Raw genomic sequence first — 19,995 nt, forward strand, 5'->3', positions numbered from 1 at the left:
GAGTGCTGTTGAGGCTACTGTAGACCTTCATTGCAAAACAGTGTGTTTTAATAAATTATTTGGTGACGTGAATACACTGCTCAAAAAAATTAAGGGAACACTGTAATAACACATCCTAGATCTGAATGAATGAAATAATCTTATTAAATACTTTTTTCTTTACATAGTTGAATGTGCTGACAACAAAATCACACAAAAATGATCAATGGAAATCAAATTTATCAACCCATGGAGGTCTGGATTTGGAGTCACCCTCAAAATTAAAGTGGAAAACCACACTACAGGCTGATCCAACTTTTGATGTAATGTCCTTAAAACAAGTCAAAATGAGGCTCAGTAGTGTGTGTGGCCTCCACGTGCCTGTATGACCTCCCTACAACGCCTGGGCATGCTCCTGATGAGGTGGCGGATGGTCTCCTGAGGGATCTCCTCCCAGACCTGGTCTAAAGTATCCGCCAACTCCTGGACAGTCTGTGGTGCAACGTGGCGTTGGTGGATGGAGCGAGACATGATGTCCCAGATGTGCTCAATTGGATTCAGGTCTGGGGAACGGGCGGGCCAGTCCATAGCATCAATGCCTTCCTCTTGCAGGAACTGCTGACACACTCCAGCCACATGAGGTCTAGCATTGTCTTGCATTAGGAGGAACCCAGGGCCAACCGCACCAGCATATGGTCTCACAAGGGTTTGAGGATCTCATCTCGGTACCTAATGGCAGTCAGGCTACCTGTGGCGAGCACATGGAGGGCTGTGCGGCCTCCCAAAGAAATGCCACCCCACACCATGACTGACCCACCGCCAAACCGGTCATGCTGGAGGATGTTGCAGGCAGCAGAACGTTCTCCACGGCGTCTCCAGACTCTGTCACGTCTGTCACATGTGCTCAGTGTGAAGACCATATGCTGGTGTGAACCTGCTTTCATCTGTGAAGAGCACAGGGCGCCAGTGGCGAATTTGCCAATCTTGGTGTTCTCTGGCAAATGCGAAACGTCCTGCACGGTGTTGGGCTGTAAGTACAACCCCCACCTGTGGACGTCAGGCCCTCATACCACCCTCATGGAGTCTGTTTCTGACCGTTTGAGCAGACACATGCACATTTGTGGAGGTCATTTTGCAGGGCTCTGGCAGTGCTCCTTCTGCTCCTCCTTGCACAAAGGCGGAGGTAGCAGTCCTGCTGCTGGGTTGTTGCCCTCCTACGACCTCCTCCACGTCTCCTGATGTACTGGCCTGTCTCCTGGTAGCGCCTCCATGCTCTGGACACTACGCTGACAGACACAGCAAACCTTCTTGCCACAGCTCGCATTGATGTGCCATCCTGGATGAGCTGCACTACCTGAGCCACTTGTGTGGGTTGTAGACTCCGTCTCATGCTACCACTAGAGTTAAAGCACCGCCAGCATTCAAAAGTGACCAAAACATCAGCCAGGAAGCATAGGAACTGAGAAGTGGTCTGTGGTCACCATCTGCAAAACCAGTCCTTTATTGGGGGTGTCTTGCTAATTGCCTATAATTTCCACCTGTTGTCTATTCCATTTGCACAACAGCATGTGAAATTTATTGTCAATCAGTGTTGCTTCCTAAGTGGACAGTTTGATTTCACAGAAGTGTGATTGACTTGGAGTTACATTGTGTTGTTTAAGTGTTCCCTTTATTTTTTTGAGCAGTGTATATTTAGTATAGTTTTATCTAAAAAGGATAACTTTTTCAATGTTTCACTATTTGTATTTTTATGAAATTCACTGAGGAGGATGGTCCTCTCCTTCCTCCTCTGAGGAGCCTCCACTGTTCTGACACTTGCCTTGTTGACGCTGAAATACGTACAGACAATCTATGACCAAGATATAAACTGAAACATAAATTGTCTGTAAAAATGTTTTATTCTGTTAATTTAGTCAGCTTCCCCTTCATTCATTCCGCCCCCCTGCACTAATCTGTGGACTGTGCAGGTTTCTCGTCCTGTCATGCAGCAGAGGCTACCTACATGTCATAGTCCTGTAGCCAGTGCTTAATTTGAGACGGATCCTGCCGGAACAAGTCCGGCACCTCTCAGTTTGGGACTGTTTCGTTCCGGAACCCATTTGCCAGGATCCGGTACTTCTCTTGGCATTATAATTTTTTTCACAGTTTGCAATGTAAAAAATTATAATAAAAGCAGAGTTAATTCAAGTTGCCTCCTCTGTAATTATCCTGCCCCCTAAAAAATGTAACGTGAAAACGTGCCTGATATTCTACAGTAAGAATTGATTCGAGTTGGGCCGGCCCGGGTTTGTGGTTTTCGCAACATTGTAGCGCTTATAGACCAATGCGTGGCCATTGCTGTGGTGAGAGAGAGAAGCGCGCCTGTATCTCTCACAGAACTAGAATGACATTCGCTTTCTATGATCTCTTTCCCCTCCCTGCTCTGATTGACATGAGCCTGCAACTGTCATCTATCCAGCATTGCACTTCATCATTTGTTTACTTATAGAATCACAGCCGCGGGAAGGGTGCTGGATGTGCCGCAGCACCCCTGATAAATTGAAATACATTTGCCAGAGTTATATAATTACTGCTGTCTGTTCAGAAATAAATGAATTAATTCAGAATACTCCACTAGGAGTAGGCTTATAATTTAGCCACAGAGGAGCAATAGCTTTTTCTTTTTTTTTAAATTGCCTAGCTGTGGATTGTGTGTTGGCCAATCACAAAGCATGCCTACAGTCGGGAACGCGTGGCAAATCTGTCAGTGAACAGCATGCATCCAAAACAGGCATTTTGCAATATTTCAAATACAATCGCAGGAAAACACAGATTGGAAAGTAAATGGCTCCTGCTGAAAAGAGAAGACTAATCTATAGGCCTGTAGGCTACTAAATATGTTATCAACTTCCAAATAGGCCTATTGAGCGAACAGCATGGCCTTACAAAGTAAAACAAAAGAGAGGCTTTTGACACAAGGGCATCAGCCATAGCTGGTGATTGTCATTTCGATCATTTGTGAGGTATTTAAAACAATTCTGCTAGTCTTCAGTCATCTAAAATGATGTAGAATTGCATGAAATGCGTTTATAAAAGGCCCACATTTTCCCAGACCATCTTCTCTCTTTCATAGCTCTGTGCAGGTGGTAGTTGCAGTGCAGTCTGGTCAGGGGATCTAGTGTGTGTATGATGGAACTGTGCCTGCTGTCCCGTATTGATGAGGAGCTGGACTCTTCTGATGTGGCTGTTCTGTGCTTCCTGTGCAGAGACATGCTCAACAGGAAACGCCTGGAGGCAGTGAGGGACAGGGACCACATACAGAGATTATTAAGGTCCAACCCTAACGTCTTCCTACACATTAATGTACGTCTGAAAGCATTGGATGATAGGTTTGGTATTAGTAATGTGGTAATAACTCCACCTGTCCCTCAGACCGGTTAGGGGTGGAGTAAGGTAACACCATATTGATGACCGTCCCAGGTTGTTAGCTATAGCTAGCTAATTAGGTAACATGACTAAACAAGGTGTATCCTAAACAAATGGTTAACGGAAGGGATCTGCAAGTAGCCTAGTTTTCTATATACTTTATGAATGTAAAATGCGGCCCGCCAATGCACGATATACATTTAAAAAAACTTACTGCTGGTATTATGGATCATTTAGTTCTAGTTTTTTCTGTGTCTATTTAGTCAATTATAGTCTTGTCAATTGCCACAGAAAAATAGGTGCTTGACAAAAAAAAAGGTCACTATTTTTGTTAACACTGACACACACACCCACAATTACATTCTCTCTCTCTCTCTCTGTCCCTTGTAGACGGCCCTGGAGGTGCTGTGTGAGATGGAGAGGCTGTGTGAGATGGAGAGGCAGGGGCTTCTGACAGAGGACAGACTGGATGAGCTACAGAGGACACTGGAGGAGTGTGACACACAGCTGACCCGCACAGTACGCCAGCACAGAGGAGGTACATATTGATATACACACACACACACACACACACACACACACACACACACACACACACACACACACACACACACACACACACACACACACATAATACACACACACACACAGCTAGCCAGCAGGTACAAATCACTCTCACTCTCTCCTCTTCTGTCTCTCACACATACACACTCTTTCACTCTGATTCATATTTCAGTATTTATGCATTATATTAAAATATACATTGTTATTTTTACATGGTTGTTGTTTTTTAGCAAGGGGCAATCTGTCATGGCAGAAATCTTCTGTTTAGCCAATCAGCAACCAGAAACAGCAGCCCAGCTCCTCCCCCCGGTTCAGCATGGACCAGAGGGCCTTCAGCCCCCCTCAGTCACTACAGAGCATGTCTATATCAGAATCACAGCCCAGCCCAGCTCCTCCCCCCGGTTCAGCATGGACCAGAGGGCCTTCAGCCCCCCTCAGTCACTACAGAGCATGTCTATATCAGAATCACAGCCCAGCCCAGCTCCTCCCCCCGGTTCAGCATGGACCAGAGGGCCTTCAGCCCCCCTCAGTCACTACAGAGCATGTCTATATCAGAATCACAGACCAGCCCAGCTCCTCCCCCCGGTTCAGCATGGTCCAGAGGGCCTTCAGCCCCCCTCAGTCACTACAGAGCATGTCTATATCAGAATCACAGTCCAGCCATAAGTCTCACACACACACACACACAGACACATACACGTGTAGCTGAAGTGTGTTCTTGCCCCTTGTCCATAGGTGAGTGTGGGCAAAGCGTGAGTTTGTACTCGGATGCAGACACGGCACCTCAGACTGGGTCTGGGCCTGACCAGGTAACAACTTCAACAATGCAGCTCTGGAACATCTCTAGGGTTAGACAGTAGGGTGGACTATAGACATCAAACATAACGTTGGGCATTTATTTTATTGTTGTCCATGGGGTTAGAGGTAACTGTGTGTGTGTTTGTCCAACAGATGGAGCGCTATCCCATTACCTGTAATCCTCGGGGGATGTGCTACATCATCAATAACCACCATTTCCTAGGAACTTCAGATCTGAGGGACAGACCAGGAACTGAGCAGGACGAGAGTAGGCATCCTTGCTCACCTTATTGGTTGATATTATGAGCCTGATCTCATTCAGTGAAGCCCATTGGCCAACCTGGATTTCAAATTCTGTCCTCTCTCTCTCTCTCTCTCTCTCTCTCTCTCTCTCTCTCTCTCTCTCTCTCTCTCTCTCTCTCTCTCTCTCTCTCTCTCTCTCTCTCTCTCTCTCTCTCTCTTTCTCTCTTGCTCTTTCTCGCTCTCTCTCTAGGGGCTCTTTTTAGTGTGTTCTCCAAGTTGGGGTTTGAGGTGGAGGTGGAGAGGGACCTGACAGGGAGGACCATGTTAGAGGCGGTACAGGAGCTGGGAGGGCGGAGTCATGTACAGGCAGACGCTCTGGTGAGCAGTGAGATCTATTTGTACGGTCATAAATCTCCATACTCTTCAGGATCGGCTCTGGAAGCCCAATGGGACTCCATTGAATGGAACTGAATAAAACAATTTTATCTAATCTCTCTGTCTCTGGTCTTAGGTGGTGTGTGTGCTGTCCCACGGGGAGAAGGTATGTGTGTTTGGAACAGACGGGGGGGTGGTGCCCATCCGGTCCCTCATACGCCCCTTCACCAGCGCACAATGCTCCTCTCTGGCTGGCAAACCCAAACTGTTCTTCATCCAGGCCTGCCAGGGGAAGGGCCTCCAGCAAGGGACACTATTAGCCCCCTCCATTGGGCAGGGAGAGAGACGGGCGGTACGAAGCGGACGCCGGCGCCATCGAGTCAGTCCCCTGGGATGCAGACTTCCTGGTTGGTATGGCAACAGTGGAGGAGTATAAGTCATTCCGGAACACTAGGGCAGGTTCCATCTACATCCAGGAGCTCTGCAAACAGCTGGTGTTGGGAGCTGCCAGGTGAGTTAGGGGAGTGGGGGGTAGGGGCATTAACAGGTGAGAGATGTGTTGTGATGTGTATTTCCTGTTTCCTGTATAGTGGGGAGGATATGCTGTCGGTGCTGATGCGTGTGAATCATGAGGTCAGCAGAGGACTGTATGGAGACTCCAAACAGATGCCCGAGCCCAAGTACACCCTCACCAAGAAACTTTTCCTCCGCTACCCCTGAAACACCTCTGCCTTACAGATCCAGACTGAGACACCTCAAATTGGGAGTCATGTCTGAACATTGAATTCTCATTGGCCCAATACAGTTGTTTTTATATCAATATCAAATCATTTCTGGGTAACAATGAAGTACGAGCTGTTATTGGCAGAGAGGTTTGGAAATCTCGTTGTTATTGGCCGATGAACCAATTTACTGCATGGTGATGTCACTATGGAAAGCCGAAACTCCCGCCCATGCAAACCTGCTGATTAGAAGGTCCTGTGTAGATTGTATTTTAGGCTTTGGCGGTATACCGTATATACCATATACCGGGGTATTTGGAAAAAGCTACCGGATGGTTTTTCAATAACGTCAATTTTTTTTTTGTTGACGTTTTTCAATAAATTTGAATATTTGTAGCTACTTCTTAAGTTAATACCGGCAGTCAACTTGTGCAATACGTTACGAGATAAAGCAAATTGCGTTCTTCATTTCACCTGTCACATTATTTTACGTTATCAAGCTTACCGTAACGGGAAACGGCAGGCGCTTGTGAGTCCATAGCGTTCTATATCTATCTGCGAGTCTCTGTTGTGCGGCACACATGGGGTGATGAAGTTTTCGCTCGTAAGCATTTAGCTAACAGTCTATGTGATATCGATATTAGTTTGTGCAAATGTTTTACTGCGCTGGCTTTTAAGTACACCATCAGTCTCAGGGACCCTACCACCGATTCTGTACCTTGGCCCATCTCCAATCAGAGAGAGTGTGACATAGAGATAGAAAGAGGACTCATCTTTATATCTCTGCCATTATAGTGTCTGTGACAGCATGGGCAGTGCCATTGAGGCTACAGCCCATATGAATCCCCACCCAGTTGACTACTTTAAAATGGTGGAAGCATGGTGGAAGTCCTCAATGGCATTGACCATGCTAAAATTGTCTTGTGGCCACTAGAGGCCTCTATCATTCTCTATGGGGTGTGATGAACATGGGTTGCCATGTCTGTTTTCCTGACAGATGTTTCAAACTCATGTGATTCATCTATTTTTCTATTAAATGCTGGCAATTGGGGAATGTTTACTGTATTCTACCACCGCTGGTTCTGGAGATGGTCTGTAAAATGGGTGTCTATTTTTCTATTAGCCATGTTTCCCATTTTTATATTCAACAAGATGTCACTCTAATTCTGAGGAGCATGAGGTAAAAACATTTCAGCAATCCAACTGCTGATAAATGATCAAATATTTATTTTGAAGTATAACATATTTTAAGATGGCAGGAAAGGCATGTAAGAAAACATTATTGTATAAAAAAGGAAGTAGATGAAATCACATCAAAATACGTAATAAAGTAAGACTGAAACAATGTGTTGAGATATCAATGACTTTTGTTCTTACTACTAAACTCCACTTGATTACATAAAATGCTAAATCAAATACATTCTTAGTTTGGTGACGAAATCAATATAGCTTAGTTTACTTGCTACAAATGACTTGGTATATCTGGGCTCAGTTTTCAAAAGTTATCTGGATTTGGCCTATAGAATAGGATTAAATGCATAGGAATAGAGTCCCCATTCAATACTGATTCGTTCATTCTATTTCTATGCATTTAGTCCTATCCATCTGATAGGCAAAATCCAGATAACTTTTAAAAAACTGGGCCCTGCTGGTGACATTTTTCTGATAAAAAAAAAAATCTATATGATGATACAGCCGGAACTATATAAAATACAAAAAAACCCGAGTAATAATGGTGCCCCTCTCCCATAATGTAAAACTGATTTAAAATGAGAACGCCGCAACAGGAATGCAGTGAATATGATTTAGGCCTATTCACAGCCTGCATGGAGCTGTTTTTAAAATCAAAACATTCATTTTAAATTGAATGACCATAATGACAGTTGACAAATGGTTTTCATGGTAACATCAAGAAGTCATCAAGGTGCAGGAAAGATGAGTGTCTTCGTCAGGGTGTGACTGGAATCCGGTGATTGCTTAACCTGCTCATTTCTAATGACGTTACCATGTTCATCCTTAACAGGAAGTTCACATTCTTTCTGGCACACTTCAGCATTGACCAGGGTGATGATAGCATGGATGTCGTCCCCTCTGCAGAGAACAGGAGACACACACCATGAAATAAGATGTCAACAAAACGAATCAACTGAGGACATAAACATCTACTGTGAATTTCAAGCTGATATGAACAGAGGTTGGTTAGCATTTATATTGTCCAGCCATGCTTTAATCTTTAATTGTCGCAAACTAGCCAGAGCGGACTATTGTGGCCTGATTAAAAGGGTTTGGGTCCCAATAAATATCCAAACAGTCTGAACTGGAGTGTGTAGGATATTTGACTATAGTCAAAGCATTCCTTCTAAACTCCTCACTGGTTTCTGAAGGTCCACAGCTGCCATGTCTAACACTTCCAAAAACTAGCTTTAGAATCCTTGAGTCCAAAATGTCCGTTTTGTAAATCGAATCAAATGTTATTGGTCCTGTACAAATATTTAGCAGTTATCGTGGGTGTAGCTAAATGCTTATGTTCCTAGCTCCAACAGTGCAGGAATACGAATACAAAACAATACACGCAAATCCTAAAATGAAAGGAATTAAGAAATATATAAATATTAGAACGAACAATGTCAGAGTCTGGAATATATTCGAAAAGTATTTTTTTTTTAAAGATGTTATTTTGCAAAAATATCCAAAAACCTGTTTTTGCTTTGTCATTATGGGTAGATTGATGAGGGGAAAAAAACGATTTAATCCATTTTAGAATAAGTCAGTAACGTAACAACATTTGAAAAAAGTAAAGGGGTCTGAATACTTTCCGAATGCACTGTATACTGTAGGTACAGTATTTGATGGGATGTATAAACATGGACGGTATATGGATAGAAAAGGTGTGTGCAGCATAAGTTAAATAGGATAGGCATTGACTAGACGGTAGACATGGCAGGTGTCAAGATTTTACACACTCTGGTTTTGAAATCAACAAATATTGCCAAATAGCAGTGATTACACTCCTGCTCAAATCTGAAAATTGTTGTACATATTTGATTTTTCCAGCAGGATATTTAATCAGGCATCACCTGAGGCAGCCGTCTTTCAGTTGGCGACACAGAGACTGGATGAACCAGGACCCATCGGTTTTGCTCCTGATGGAGACATACTGCTCTACGTTGGCCATGAAAACCAGGAAATCGGAATGTATTGGAAGAGTGTAGTTTTGGTCTTGGTAGTCGTCTGCCTGCAGATCCCTGTCCTCTACATGGTTCTTCTTCGGCACCGGCACTCCCTTCTGTCTGGAACACCCCCGACACGCCTGGATGAAGAACAATTTGGGCTTTCCAACAAGGATCATGCATTTCTCTCCGTTGAAAGGTTCGCTGATCTTATTGATGGGGACGACCATTCCATCTGTGCCACAGACTCCCTCCTTTTTTCCATGACTCAGAATGCAGCAGACGAAGGCATCGCCATGCTTAGGAAGATCCTTTAGATCAGTGAACTGACCACCGACCCACTCCTTCACATCGTACGGTTGCAGATCAGATAACTGCTTCAGCTCAGAGAAGACCTTCAGCACTCTGTGAATATTCTCTGCAGTCTTGTCCTTGCACATCACCACCCTGAACTTCAGCCATTTGAACACTTCTGCTAGCGCCGCTGTAGGAGAAGAGAAGACTCAACACTCAGACACTTCAAATATCCTCCTTCTACTGCTCCTCACTTCTCCTTTTCCTAATTCTATCTCGTCAAACTGTAAACTACTGAAACAGAAAAAGAGCAAGCCGAATGTTCAGCTGCTGACAAATAGAATATCTACCAGCATCAACGTCTGATCCCTTTCTGTTTTTCTCTTCATTCCCAAAGTCCACATTGTTGATGATCACACAGACACCTCTGCAGTTGCTGGCCATGCTATAGCAACCCTCCTGCAAAAAGTATAGTAAGCTGTCAGTTACACACAAACTCATTTCACATTCACATCACACGTCTGACCCAAAAATGTCCTAGGTTTATTGTGGGCTCATTATCCAATTACCTAATTCCATTACAAAATGTGTTCTGCATGATTAAATGGTAACCGTTATGTCTTGGTCCCTATCACTTCAAGGCAGCTATTAGTCACACCACGTGTTTTTTTAACAAAGCCTATTTTGCCTTATACCAACACATTTGATTTACACGGCAAAGCTCAATTATAATCTTCCAGTTGTTTTCCATCCCTTGGTTTGAATGGGACTTCCTGTTATCAGACAGGCTTCCTGTTATCAGACACCCAGAAACTGCCCTAGCCTGGTTTAGTGTTAATATAGCCATCATTGTATTAAATTATCAAATGTCATTCTAATTCCAGAGCTACTATAATTTTTACTACTGGGTTTGATGTCTGAAAATGTCACAGTCTTATACTAATAGTTATTGTTCCAGAGGCCTGGACAAACTTTGTGGACCTTAACTGAGCAATCACCTCTTGTTGTCTTGGGTACCTACCTTTTCCTTCTCTGCAGGGGTCTTCATCTTGCCACGCAGCCCTGACATGCAGCCATCCTGATCCTGATCCTGGACAGGAACAGCTGAAAAACACAGAGAAAACCAGTCTAAATTTAACAGACGTATGAGTTAGCAGGTGAGCTACTGGTGGGACAGATGGCATTGCGCCTCATATCTCATAACTACAGGGTCACTGGTTCAAGCCCCACGCTGTTCCCTCTTGATAGCTACACTGGTTGCAGCAGTGGGATAATCCCTGCAGTCTTGGGCTGTTTTGGAAGTGTGCATGGGCTGCTTCTTGAGAAGGGGAATGAGTTGCCGCCCTGAGGCTAGTATTTTCAGTAGGAGATTGGGCCACATATAATCAAATGGCATGCCATCAATTTGGCCCTCAGTCTGCATACAAATTTGAGAAGTAGCCCAAGGTAGACCATTAAGCCTTTACACCAGATGGTAAGATGTTTAATGCTGGTTTCATGAATAGACACATTGGCATTTACTTGCAAGAGGCTTAATTGCTTATTTTGTGTGTGACTGTCCTCTCTCTCAACTGAATAATAATTTCCTGAACTTTCTATAATGCCAATTACTTCCATGGGACATTTGTATCCATTTCCTAGAGTATAGGTTATGTAATTAGAGCATTTGACCTCCAGGGGACTGCAGTGCACGATCCTCCACCTTCTTGGCAAGAAGGCGATTTTCCATTTTGCGTAAAACGAACACTGCGACCTTGCAGGCTTCTTCTGGGCTTTCATATCTTTCAACCATCTTATCCACAGTGTCCTGACTGTCAGCACACTCTGGCAGATTGTTGTTTGCGATATTAGGAAAGCCATCCACATCCTCTTTCAGATTTTTTAGGTGCCACTTAAAACTCTTCAGACCTTTTTTGTCCAGATCGTCTAGAGTGCCTTCCACCAACTTTTTCAAGTCCATTGTGGGTTACTGCAATCACAGAATTGGAGAGAGAATAGAATAAGGGCGTTATGGCATGCAGAGTTGGCGTGTGTTTAAATTGCCTCGAATGTGATGTCTTAAAAATTAAGTATATTGGTTTAGGCAAGTGTTCTTTCTTCAGATGTAGAAACTATAGGCCTACAAAGCATGTATTGCACAGCCATGGGTGGTTCATTTCTAGAATGTTACCAGGGCTCTATAGGTTGCATATGCGACAAAATATTTTGCTGTGTGACCAGGAGTTTTATTTTGGAAGCACTGTGCAATTAGGAAAAAAAAATCCAAGATAATAATTGTTGTAATGATAAGGCTTCGCTGTACCGTTGTTTCTGAGTGCCCTAGAGAAGACAGCGAGTGCAGATTCAATATCGTCATAGTTGCACCGTTACTACAGCAAAAACGGCTTGCTTCTAGCCCAACCAATCCCATGGCAGCAGATCCACAAGGTCTGCCATGAGAGGTCTGTATAGTTCCCTTAAAGATCCTGAACAGTCATTCTGAAAAGTACTTTTTCTCTCATGGCTAACTACCAGGAAGTGGGCGGGCAGCTTATATTCATGAGCTGGCCTTGGGTGACAGCTTTTTGAAACACGTATGTCAAGCAACTTAGATGCAGTGTTGCAGTAACCCTTCTCCACTTTTGTTCCATGCTGGCTGAAGACCTAGCTAGCCAGTAACTAGCTAACACCAGACACAGATGAAAGGGGACACGTAAGTATCTTTTCCATAGATGAATAGGGAATTATATTTGCTGACACCCTACAGTACAATCTTTGCACCAGTAGAGTAGTTATCTAACTATATAAACCATGCCCCTCTGCAAACACGCCTTCTCCGATGTTGATTACAAGGCGGTACTTTTTTTAATTAGGTAAGAGAATATAATATCTTCAAATATCATCCCATTTCATGAAAAACATGATTTTGACTGTTCATGACCTTTAAGGAAATGTACCTTTAGACAAACTGCTTTCTCTATGAGAGCTTCCAATGTCTGGAACATATTGCCATCAGAAACACAATACTGCACCACCTATCGCACCTTCACAAAATACATAAAGACATGGCTAAAGGACAATCAGACTTGTGAACATAATTGCTAGCTATGTATTGCCACTTTCCATGTTTCTGTTGTCTGTAGCTGGTGAGGTGTGGAAACACTGTTTGTTGCTTTTATGTATTTTGTTTTGTTGCTTTTTGTGCTACTGCTCTGTTGGTCTGTTTGTCTATGTGCTACGTGTTGCTTGTCCTATGTTGCTCTGTCTGCTTGCTACATGTTGCTTGTCCTATGTTTCTCTGTCTGCGTGCTATGTGTTGCTTGTCCTATGTTGCTCTGTCTGCGTGCTACGTGTTGCTTGTCCTATGTTTCTCTGTCTGCGTGCTATGTGTTGCTTGTCCTATGTTGCTCTGTCTGTGCTATGTGTTGCTTGTCCTATGTTGCTCTGTCTGCGTGCTACGTGTTGCTTGTCCTATGTTTCTCTGTCTGCGTGCTATGTGTTGCTTTCCCTATGTTTCTCTGTCTATGTGCTACGTGTTGCTTGTCCTATGTTTCTCTGTCTATGTGCTACGTGTTGCTTGTCATATGTTGCTCTGTCTGCGTGCTACGTGTTGCTTGTCCTATGTTTCTCTGTCTATGTGCTACGTGTTGCTTGTCCTATGTTGCTCTGTCTGCGTGCTACGTGTTGCTTGTCCTATGTTGCTCTGTCTGCATGCTACGTGTTGCTTGTCCTATGTTGCTCTGTCAGCGTGCTACGTGTTGCTTGTCATATGTTGCTCTGTCTGCGTGCTACGTGTTGCTTGTCCTATGTTTCTCTGTCTATGTGCTACGTGTTGCTTGTCCTATGTTGCTCTGTCTGTGTGCTACGTGTTGCTTGTCCTATGTTTCTCTGTCAGCGTGCTACGTGTTGCTTGTCCTATGTTGCTCTGTCTGCGTGCTACGTGTTGCTTGTCCTATGTTTCTCTGTCAGCGTGCTACGTGTTGCTTGTCCTATGTTGCTCTGCATGTGCTCACTGCTCATTGTTTCTGTATTGTTATTGTAAATCTTTTAAATAACCTGCCCAGGGACTGTGGTTGAAAATTAGCTGGCTGGCTAAAACCAGCACTTTTACTGAAACAGTGATTTAATGTGCACTGTCCATGTAAAAAATAAACAGTAACACTTCATTTTAAGGGGTCCTTTTTACAGTGTTATTACACTGTAACAAGTATTGTTGTTAACTGTAACAACCATTAGTTACACTGTAATAACAACATGTAACTGGTGGTAATTGCGGTCTGTAATTACAGAGGTGTAACAATGAATGCTTGTTACCAGGCTTATTACAAATGGGCAGGTTTCCACTAAATTCACCAACTTAGCGTTTTGTTTCTTCTCAGCTGCATCCGATTCAGTAACAACTGTCACAAAGGTTGTGACCCCTCGTGGATGCGCTGGGTGTCCGAGAGATTATGCTTAATAGGCTCTAATTACTTACCCATGAATGTGCACTGTTGAAAATATATCTTCACTCAATGTTATTTCTAGCACTTGCCACCAAAATAAAGCATGCTATCTGGCTTAACCTGGTAATCCAAGATGAGGAAAAACACCCTATTTCAAGTATAGTACACAATGTTTGCCTAAGTACAATGTAATTACTAGGTGTTACATAGGATTTAGCTCATTAAAATGAAGTGTATCTTGAGGGGTACTTACTTGTAATTAATGTGTACGTATACAGTACATTACCCTTCCTGACAAACTGGCCCTCATTTTAAAGCTTCTGTGAGTTTCACTTTATTTTACAATAAGGTACAGAAATTAAGTGAAACCTCCAGAACCTTTAAAATGAGGGCCAGGTTGTCAGGATGGATAATGTACTGTATAAGTACACATTCATTACAAGTAAGTACCCCTCAAGATACACTTCATTTTAATGAGCTAAATCCTGTTTAACAACTAGTAATTACATTGTTCTTAGGCAAACAATACATGTACTATGCTTTGAAATAGTGTATTTTTCCACATCTGGGATGCCACCCATATTAGATCCCAGTCAGTGAGGTTGACCTACTGAACTGTTTTTACCAGCTCAACCAAGTTAACCCAGATTGTACACTTTATTTTAGGGGCAAGGGCTAGCAACAACACTGAGTGGAGATATCATTTGAACAGTGCACATTCAAGTGTAAGTAAATAGAGCCCATTGAGCATAGGCTATAATCTCTCAGACACCCAGCGCATCCACCAGTTGATCACAACCTTTGTGACTGTATGCAGCTGAGAAGCAGCGAAACATTAAGTTGGTGAATTTAGTGGAAACCTGCCCATTTCTATCAAACATGCATTCATTGTTACACCAGTTACATGTTATTACACTGTAATAAGTTGTTACAGTTAACTACAATACTTGTTACAGTGTGATAACATAAATGAACTAATTAAAGTAAAGTCAAAAGATCTGACCCATATTCCCCAAAATGTTTATCTTCCATTTGTATCTTCCTTAGAAAGCAAAAGGCATAGCTTCTTCAGCAGATGAATGATCATGGCAATGAATGAATGACATATCTCTTGCAAGTCATCATCAAAAACCTGACGTCTTTAAAGAGACAGTGTACAATTTTCAATGTAATGCATCTCAATAGGAAGATATTTATTTTACACAATGTAGAACCTAATATTCCACAAATGACTTTATAATTTCAATGACAGGTAATCGTATCAATATTTTAGCTTTTATAATAAACAAATGTCCAGAGGTAGCTAGAATTCATATAGGCCCAATATAGGCTGTATCTCAATACATTTTATACATCCTAAGTTTCATGTGGTTCTCCTAACTTTTTAAAGTAGGAAACACCAGTGCTACCAATGAAAAACGTTAATTTAGAGCCCTGAATGTTTCACTACAATACTATGCCTATATCTAACGTGTTATATACGTAAAAATGTATGCGCACATGACTGTAAGTCGCTTTGGATAAAAGCGTCTGCTAAATGGCATATTATTTATTATTATTATTATTATATAATGGTATTTAAAGTTTACGCACGGTAAATCAAGGGTGTGGTTTCCTGCTATGAAACTCCACTTGTTTATAAAATGCACAACCTTGAATAACCGTGCGTAAAAACACATTCTAGTGTAACACTGTTTATAAACTGGGTGGTTCAAGCCCTAAATGCTGATTGGCTGACAGCCGTGGTATATCAGACCGTATACCACGGGAATTACAAAACATTTATTTTTACTGCTCTAATTACATTGGTAACCAGTTTATAATAGCAATAAGGCACCTCTGGGGTTTGTGGTATATGGCCAATTTACCACGGCTAAGGGCTGTATCCAGGCACTCCGTGTTGAATCGTGCATAAGAACAGCCCTTAGCCGTGGTATATTGGCCATATACCACACCCCCTCCGGCCTTATTGCTTAATTATACCATGGCATTGTTGAATACTTGTTTCTGATTGGCTTGAAGGGCATTCTAGAGCGTGATTATTTCAGTGATAATACCCGAGAAGCCGGTGTTTGGAGGATATATTAGCACGGGTGTTCTTAGGCCCGAGAAGAAGTTGAGAGCCGGCAAACCGTGCCAATGTATCCTCCAAACACCGGCTTCGAGGGCATTATCACTTTTATACAACGGGTTACCAACATATTCAAATAATGATTTACATATTTTCATTAAAATTGTTATTTTTATGAATTTATTCATACTATTTCATCCTTCCACAAGATATAGTCCCGACACTAATCTACGGTTGCTATCCAAGCCGGCTGGTTGTTCATTCTATCAGTTCGGTTGACAGAGACGTGACCCAGTCGTTCAGTCTTTTTGTTCTGTATCTAGGCTCCCGAGTAGCGCAGCGTTCTAAGGCACTGCATCTCAGTGCTAGAGGCGTCACTACAGACCCTGGTTCGATCCACATCTGGCTGTGATCAGGAGTCCCATAGGGCAGCGCACAATTGGCCCAATTGGGTTTGTCCGGGGTAGGCCATCATTGTAAATAAGAATTTGTTCTTAACTGACATAAACGTTAAATATAAAATAAATACATCTGTGGATGCGACCCAGTCGTTAGTTCTAAATGTTCCATTGCCATACTGGCTGGCAACGTTATTTTCCCTTGCTAGCTGGCTAACTAAGTGCAGCCAGAATAACGGCTAAGTAGCTGCATTTGCATTTGTGTAAGCTGTTTTCTAGTGACATTTATTTGGATACATCCATAACAATGAGCTAATGATGCACAATTTCGCCTGGCATAGAAAATGTGCTCTCTTGTCAGGACACTGTTATTCAGAGGAGCTAGCCAATGTAGTAGTGTGATGTTGTTCCCCTAGATTATGCACCAAGTTGCACACAATGACCAGTTCAAGTAGGCCAGGTCAAGAGGGGATGTTAATAATTTAGTAATAATAATAATAATTCTATGTGTTTTCTTTATTTAATTACAGTTGCAAAGCTAATGTTATTTTTCAGTGTACAAACATTTTTTTGATATCTATATTGTAAATACACCTAATTGTAAAAGTTTTGTATATTTTGGTTTGGTCCATCGCGGGTTATCTGTACTTACGTATCCTCTTATTGTTCTCTTTTGCCTGACCTTCAACTAGCAAGGTATGTTGTCCTTGGCTCCGTAATTTGTCAATATAAAACTGTGGTAAAGTTACACAAAGTGCTGTTACGCAACTATAGGTTTTGTTACAATGTGGACAATATAAAGATTTATGTTAATAACTTTCACCGAGCTCACTAATTAGGGTACCTATTGTAACTCGTGAGTATTTGGGACAGTGTTTGAGTGAGTTTCTATGTGCTCACGCAGGTGCCCGAGAGCTGTGACTGCACCAAGGGCTAACATATTGTGTGTTGTCTCTTCGTGTGCAGGTCGAATAAAAATTATCCAACCATCAGAATTCCAGTTGTGGCAGTGTCCTAATTAAAAGTACACAACGCAGAATGAACCACGCTACACCAACAACACAACTAACACAATCACTTCAAACTGAAGCTGGAAAGACCGCAAACTAGCTGCACTTCGTTTCATTTTAACTGTTTTCTATTGATAGTTCTTTGTATATATCCATAAAAATGATGCTGATTCATGATTTCGACTGGCTGAGAAAAGCTGCCTGCCTGTTGTCTCATCCCGACTCCCGATAGGTTCATTACTATGGGACAGCTGGAGATCGAATTTGAATATTGAAACAATGTTGCAAATGTCGGAGAGACAGACAGCAAGGTTTATACAAATCTCGACTGTTGAAAACTAAATGTTAGTCTAAAAGAAATGTGAGATAATGTCTAGATGCTTTTTATAGTGGAGATCAAGTTTATAAATTGCCTGGCTGGGCTGATGATACGTTGGATTGCGCAGTCAGATGGAACAGAGTAAATAGGCATTTTAATGTCATAGATTTAGCTGATGGTAACTTGTGGAATAGACACCGACTGGAATGCGCTTTTAAACAATCCGCATTCAGCATTAGACCCACCCATTGTATAATTCTCTATAACGCAAGGTATATTTGCACGGTAGAATTCAATGGCTATAGTTCATTCTTACATGTTCTATGTTTGAGCTGCTTTTGAAAGCAAAATTCGAATTGAAAACATTATTGGCATTGTTGAATTCTATTTTCATTATCGCAAACTAGGACAGATGATTTGGTTAGCTAAACTAGCAAGTCTGTTTGTTTGGTTACCACGGCAACTACTGTAGTCATCTATATATGGTGTGTTCTAAATTCAATCTTGAGTGCCAAAGTGTGCTCTGGGCGTTCGTAAATGTAGAGCGTTGTCAGATTTGAATGTTTGTAAATTCAGAGCATTTCGCTTAGGAGCGTTTAGAGCGCAACCTGGACGCTCTGGCCGAGGAGTAGGGTTCATCCTAGCGTTCTGACCTCACAACGGCAGTCAAGCACCCAAACTAAATAGCTAACGTTGGCTAGCTTGCTAGCTACTTCCAGTCACAAATGAGAGAACACTTCACTCTGACCATTTTACTCGCACAAGCAGAGCTGGTTAGGGTGTTTTCATTTTATCCTGAGCGTTGGTGACTGTAACTGTGGTGCTGGCAACAATTGAATTACGCTTTATTGCAGACGTTTACTGACACTGGCCATATTCAACCGGTGTTGATCATTCTTAAATTCCTCAGTTATTCGGCGCTCTGCCTCTGGCACACAGACGAGAGTGCTCTGAAATCGGAGTAGATCGCCAGTAAAGTAAAGTTGCTAGCTACCTCAGTTGATGTTGAACACATTTCTACCGGCAAAATGAACACAAATGTGGCAAATGTGTTCAATTATAGCCATGGTATAAAAGGGATAATTAACTCGCGGCTCTGTGCATTCTCTGGAAAATAAAGCAACTCAGTGGAAGATCAGTTTCACTCTGCTAGCACGTCGTGGAACACACCTTCCACGGCCTTCATTATCTTCCATAGAACGCATAGCCCCTCGTTGATTATCCCTTACTTAACGTTCTATAAATTAATAGTGTAACATTCTAGTGAAAAGTGTAACAGAGTAACATTCTAGTGTACCATTCTAAAAACAGATTATAGTGTAACATTCTAGAAATTAACCATCCATGTGGCTGTGTCATGTGCCCTCCAGGTCTAAACTAATATCCTTCGTTTTTAAGACATCACATTAGAGGCAATTTAATTCCTGTAATTAAACTGTAGTTAAAGGTTTTGTTTTTCTGGAATACTTGTATTGTTTCTTATTTTAGATGAATAGAAGTCGAACTCCACTATAGTCATCATTGCCGGCGATATCACAAAAAACAATGATTTTTTTTCTCCTTTACGATACTCAGTTTAATATACTTTACTATTTTTAGGCCTAGACCACGATACCTTTTCCTACCTTGGAGTAAAACGCCGTCTCTCAACTCAATGGATGCCTCTTGAATAGATAGCCTAGACTACTATAGATCGTGTCACCTTGTTTGTCGTTTAATTTCACTTTCGTTAGTGTCTTATGTAACACCTATAGGCTATACATGTGCGCATTCAATGAAGTCACGTTTAATAGGCCGTTCTTGACCAATCGTCGACCTATTATTCCACTGCATGTTATTAATGGACAATAAAAAATATAATGTATTCTGAGCGTGCGTAAATTAAAGGCAGTTTACGCGCAAACCTTCCATTGCCATCCCGCGTATACTGATTTCTGCCATTTCTGCAATGACCCGGAAAGTGATTTGGAAATCGCAGTAAGCGCCCAGCGAGCCCACTGTAGATATTAGTCAAATTATGTTCAAAGCAAATCCTATACGCAATATTTTGTATTCCTCTCTCTGTAGACTGTGTCCTATCCATTAAACACGAAATTACAAAAATGTTGACTTTGTCTACATAAATATGTGTTATGAACACGAGAAGGACAGTAAAATAGGTGTGTATTTGACTATTACATGTTTCACATTTTTAAGTTCAACAGGATTGCTGATTAATTCTGA

At 42.2% G+C, this 19,995-nt stretch overlaps 1 protein-coding gene and 1 pseudogene across 1 annotated transcript; one reads left to right on the forward strand and one right to left on the reverse strand.

Annotated features, from left to right (window-relative positions):
- Window positions 1-2,877: 2,877 nt before the first annotated feature.
- On the forward strand, window positions 2,878-6,340 carry LOC121534727 (annotated as a pseudogene).
- Window positions 6,341-7,296: 956 nt separating this feature from the next.
- On the reverse strand, window positions 7,297-19,710 carry LOC121535657 (caspase-8-like). Its single transcript, XM_041842904.2, has 6 exons — window positions 19,398-19,710; window positions 11,222-11,519; window positions 10,572-10,654; window positions 9,901-10,009; window positions 9,164-9,740; window positions 7,297-8,177 (listed from the first exon to the last, which is right to left on the reverse strand). The coding sequence occupies exons 2-6, from the start codon at window positions 11,508-11,510 to the stop codon at window positions 8,006-8,008; spliced, it is 1,230 nt and encodes a 409-aa protein (XP_041698838.2). The 5' UTR covers window positions 11,511-11,519; window positions 19,398-19,710; the 3' UTR covers window positions 7,297-8,005.
- Between the last annotated feature and the right edge of the window lie 285 nt (window positions 19,711-19,995).

Source organism: Coregonus clupeaformis, chromosome 21 (genome assembly GCF_020615455.1).
Source record: "Coregonus clupeaformis isolate EN_2021a chromosome 21, ASM2061545v1, whole genome shotgun sequence".
Taxonomy (NCBI): domain Eukaryota; kingdom Metazoa; phylum Chordata; class Actinopteri; order Salmoniformes; family Salmonidae; genus Coregonus; species Coregonus clupeaformis.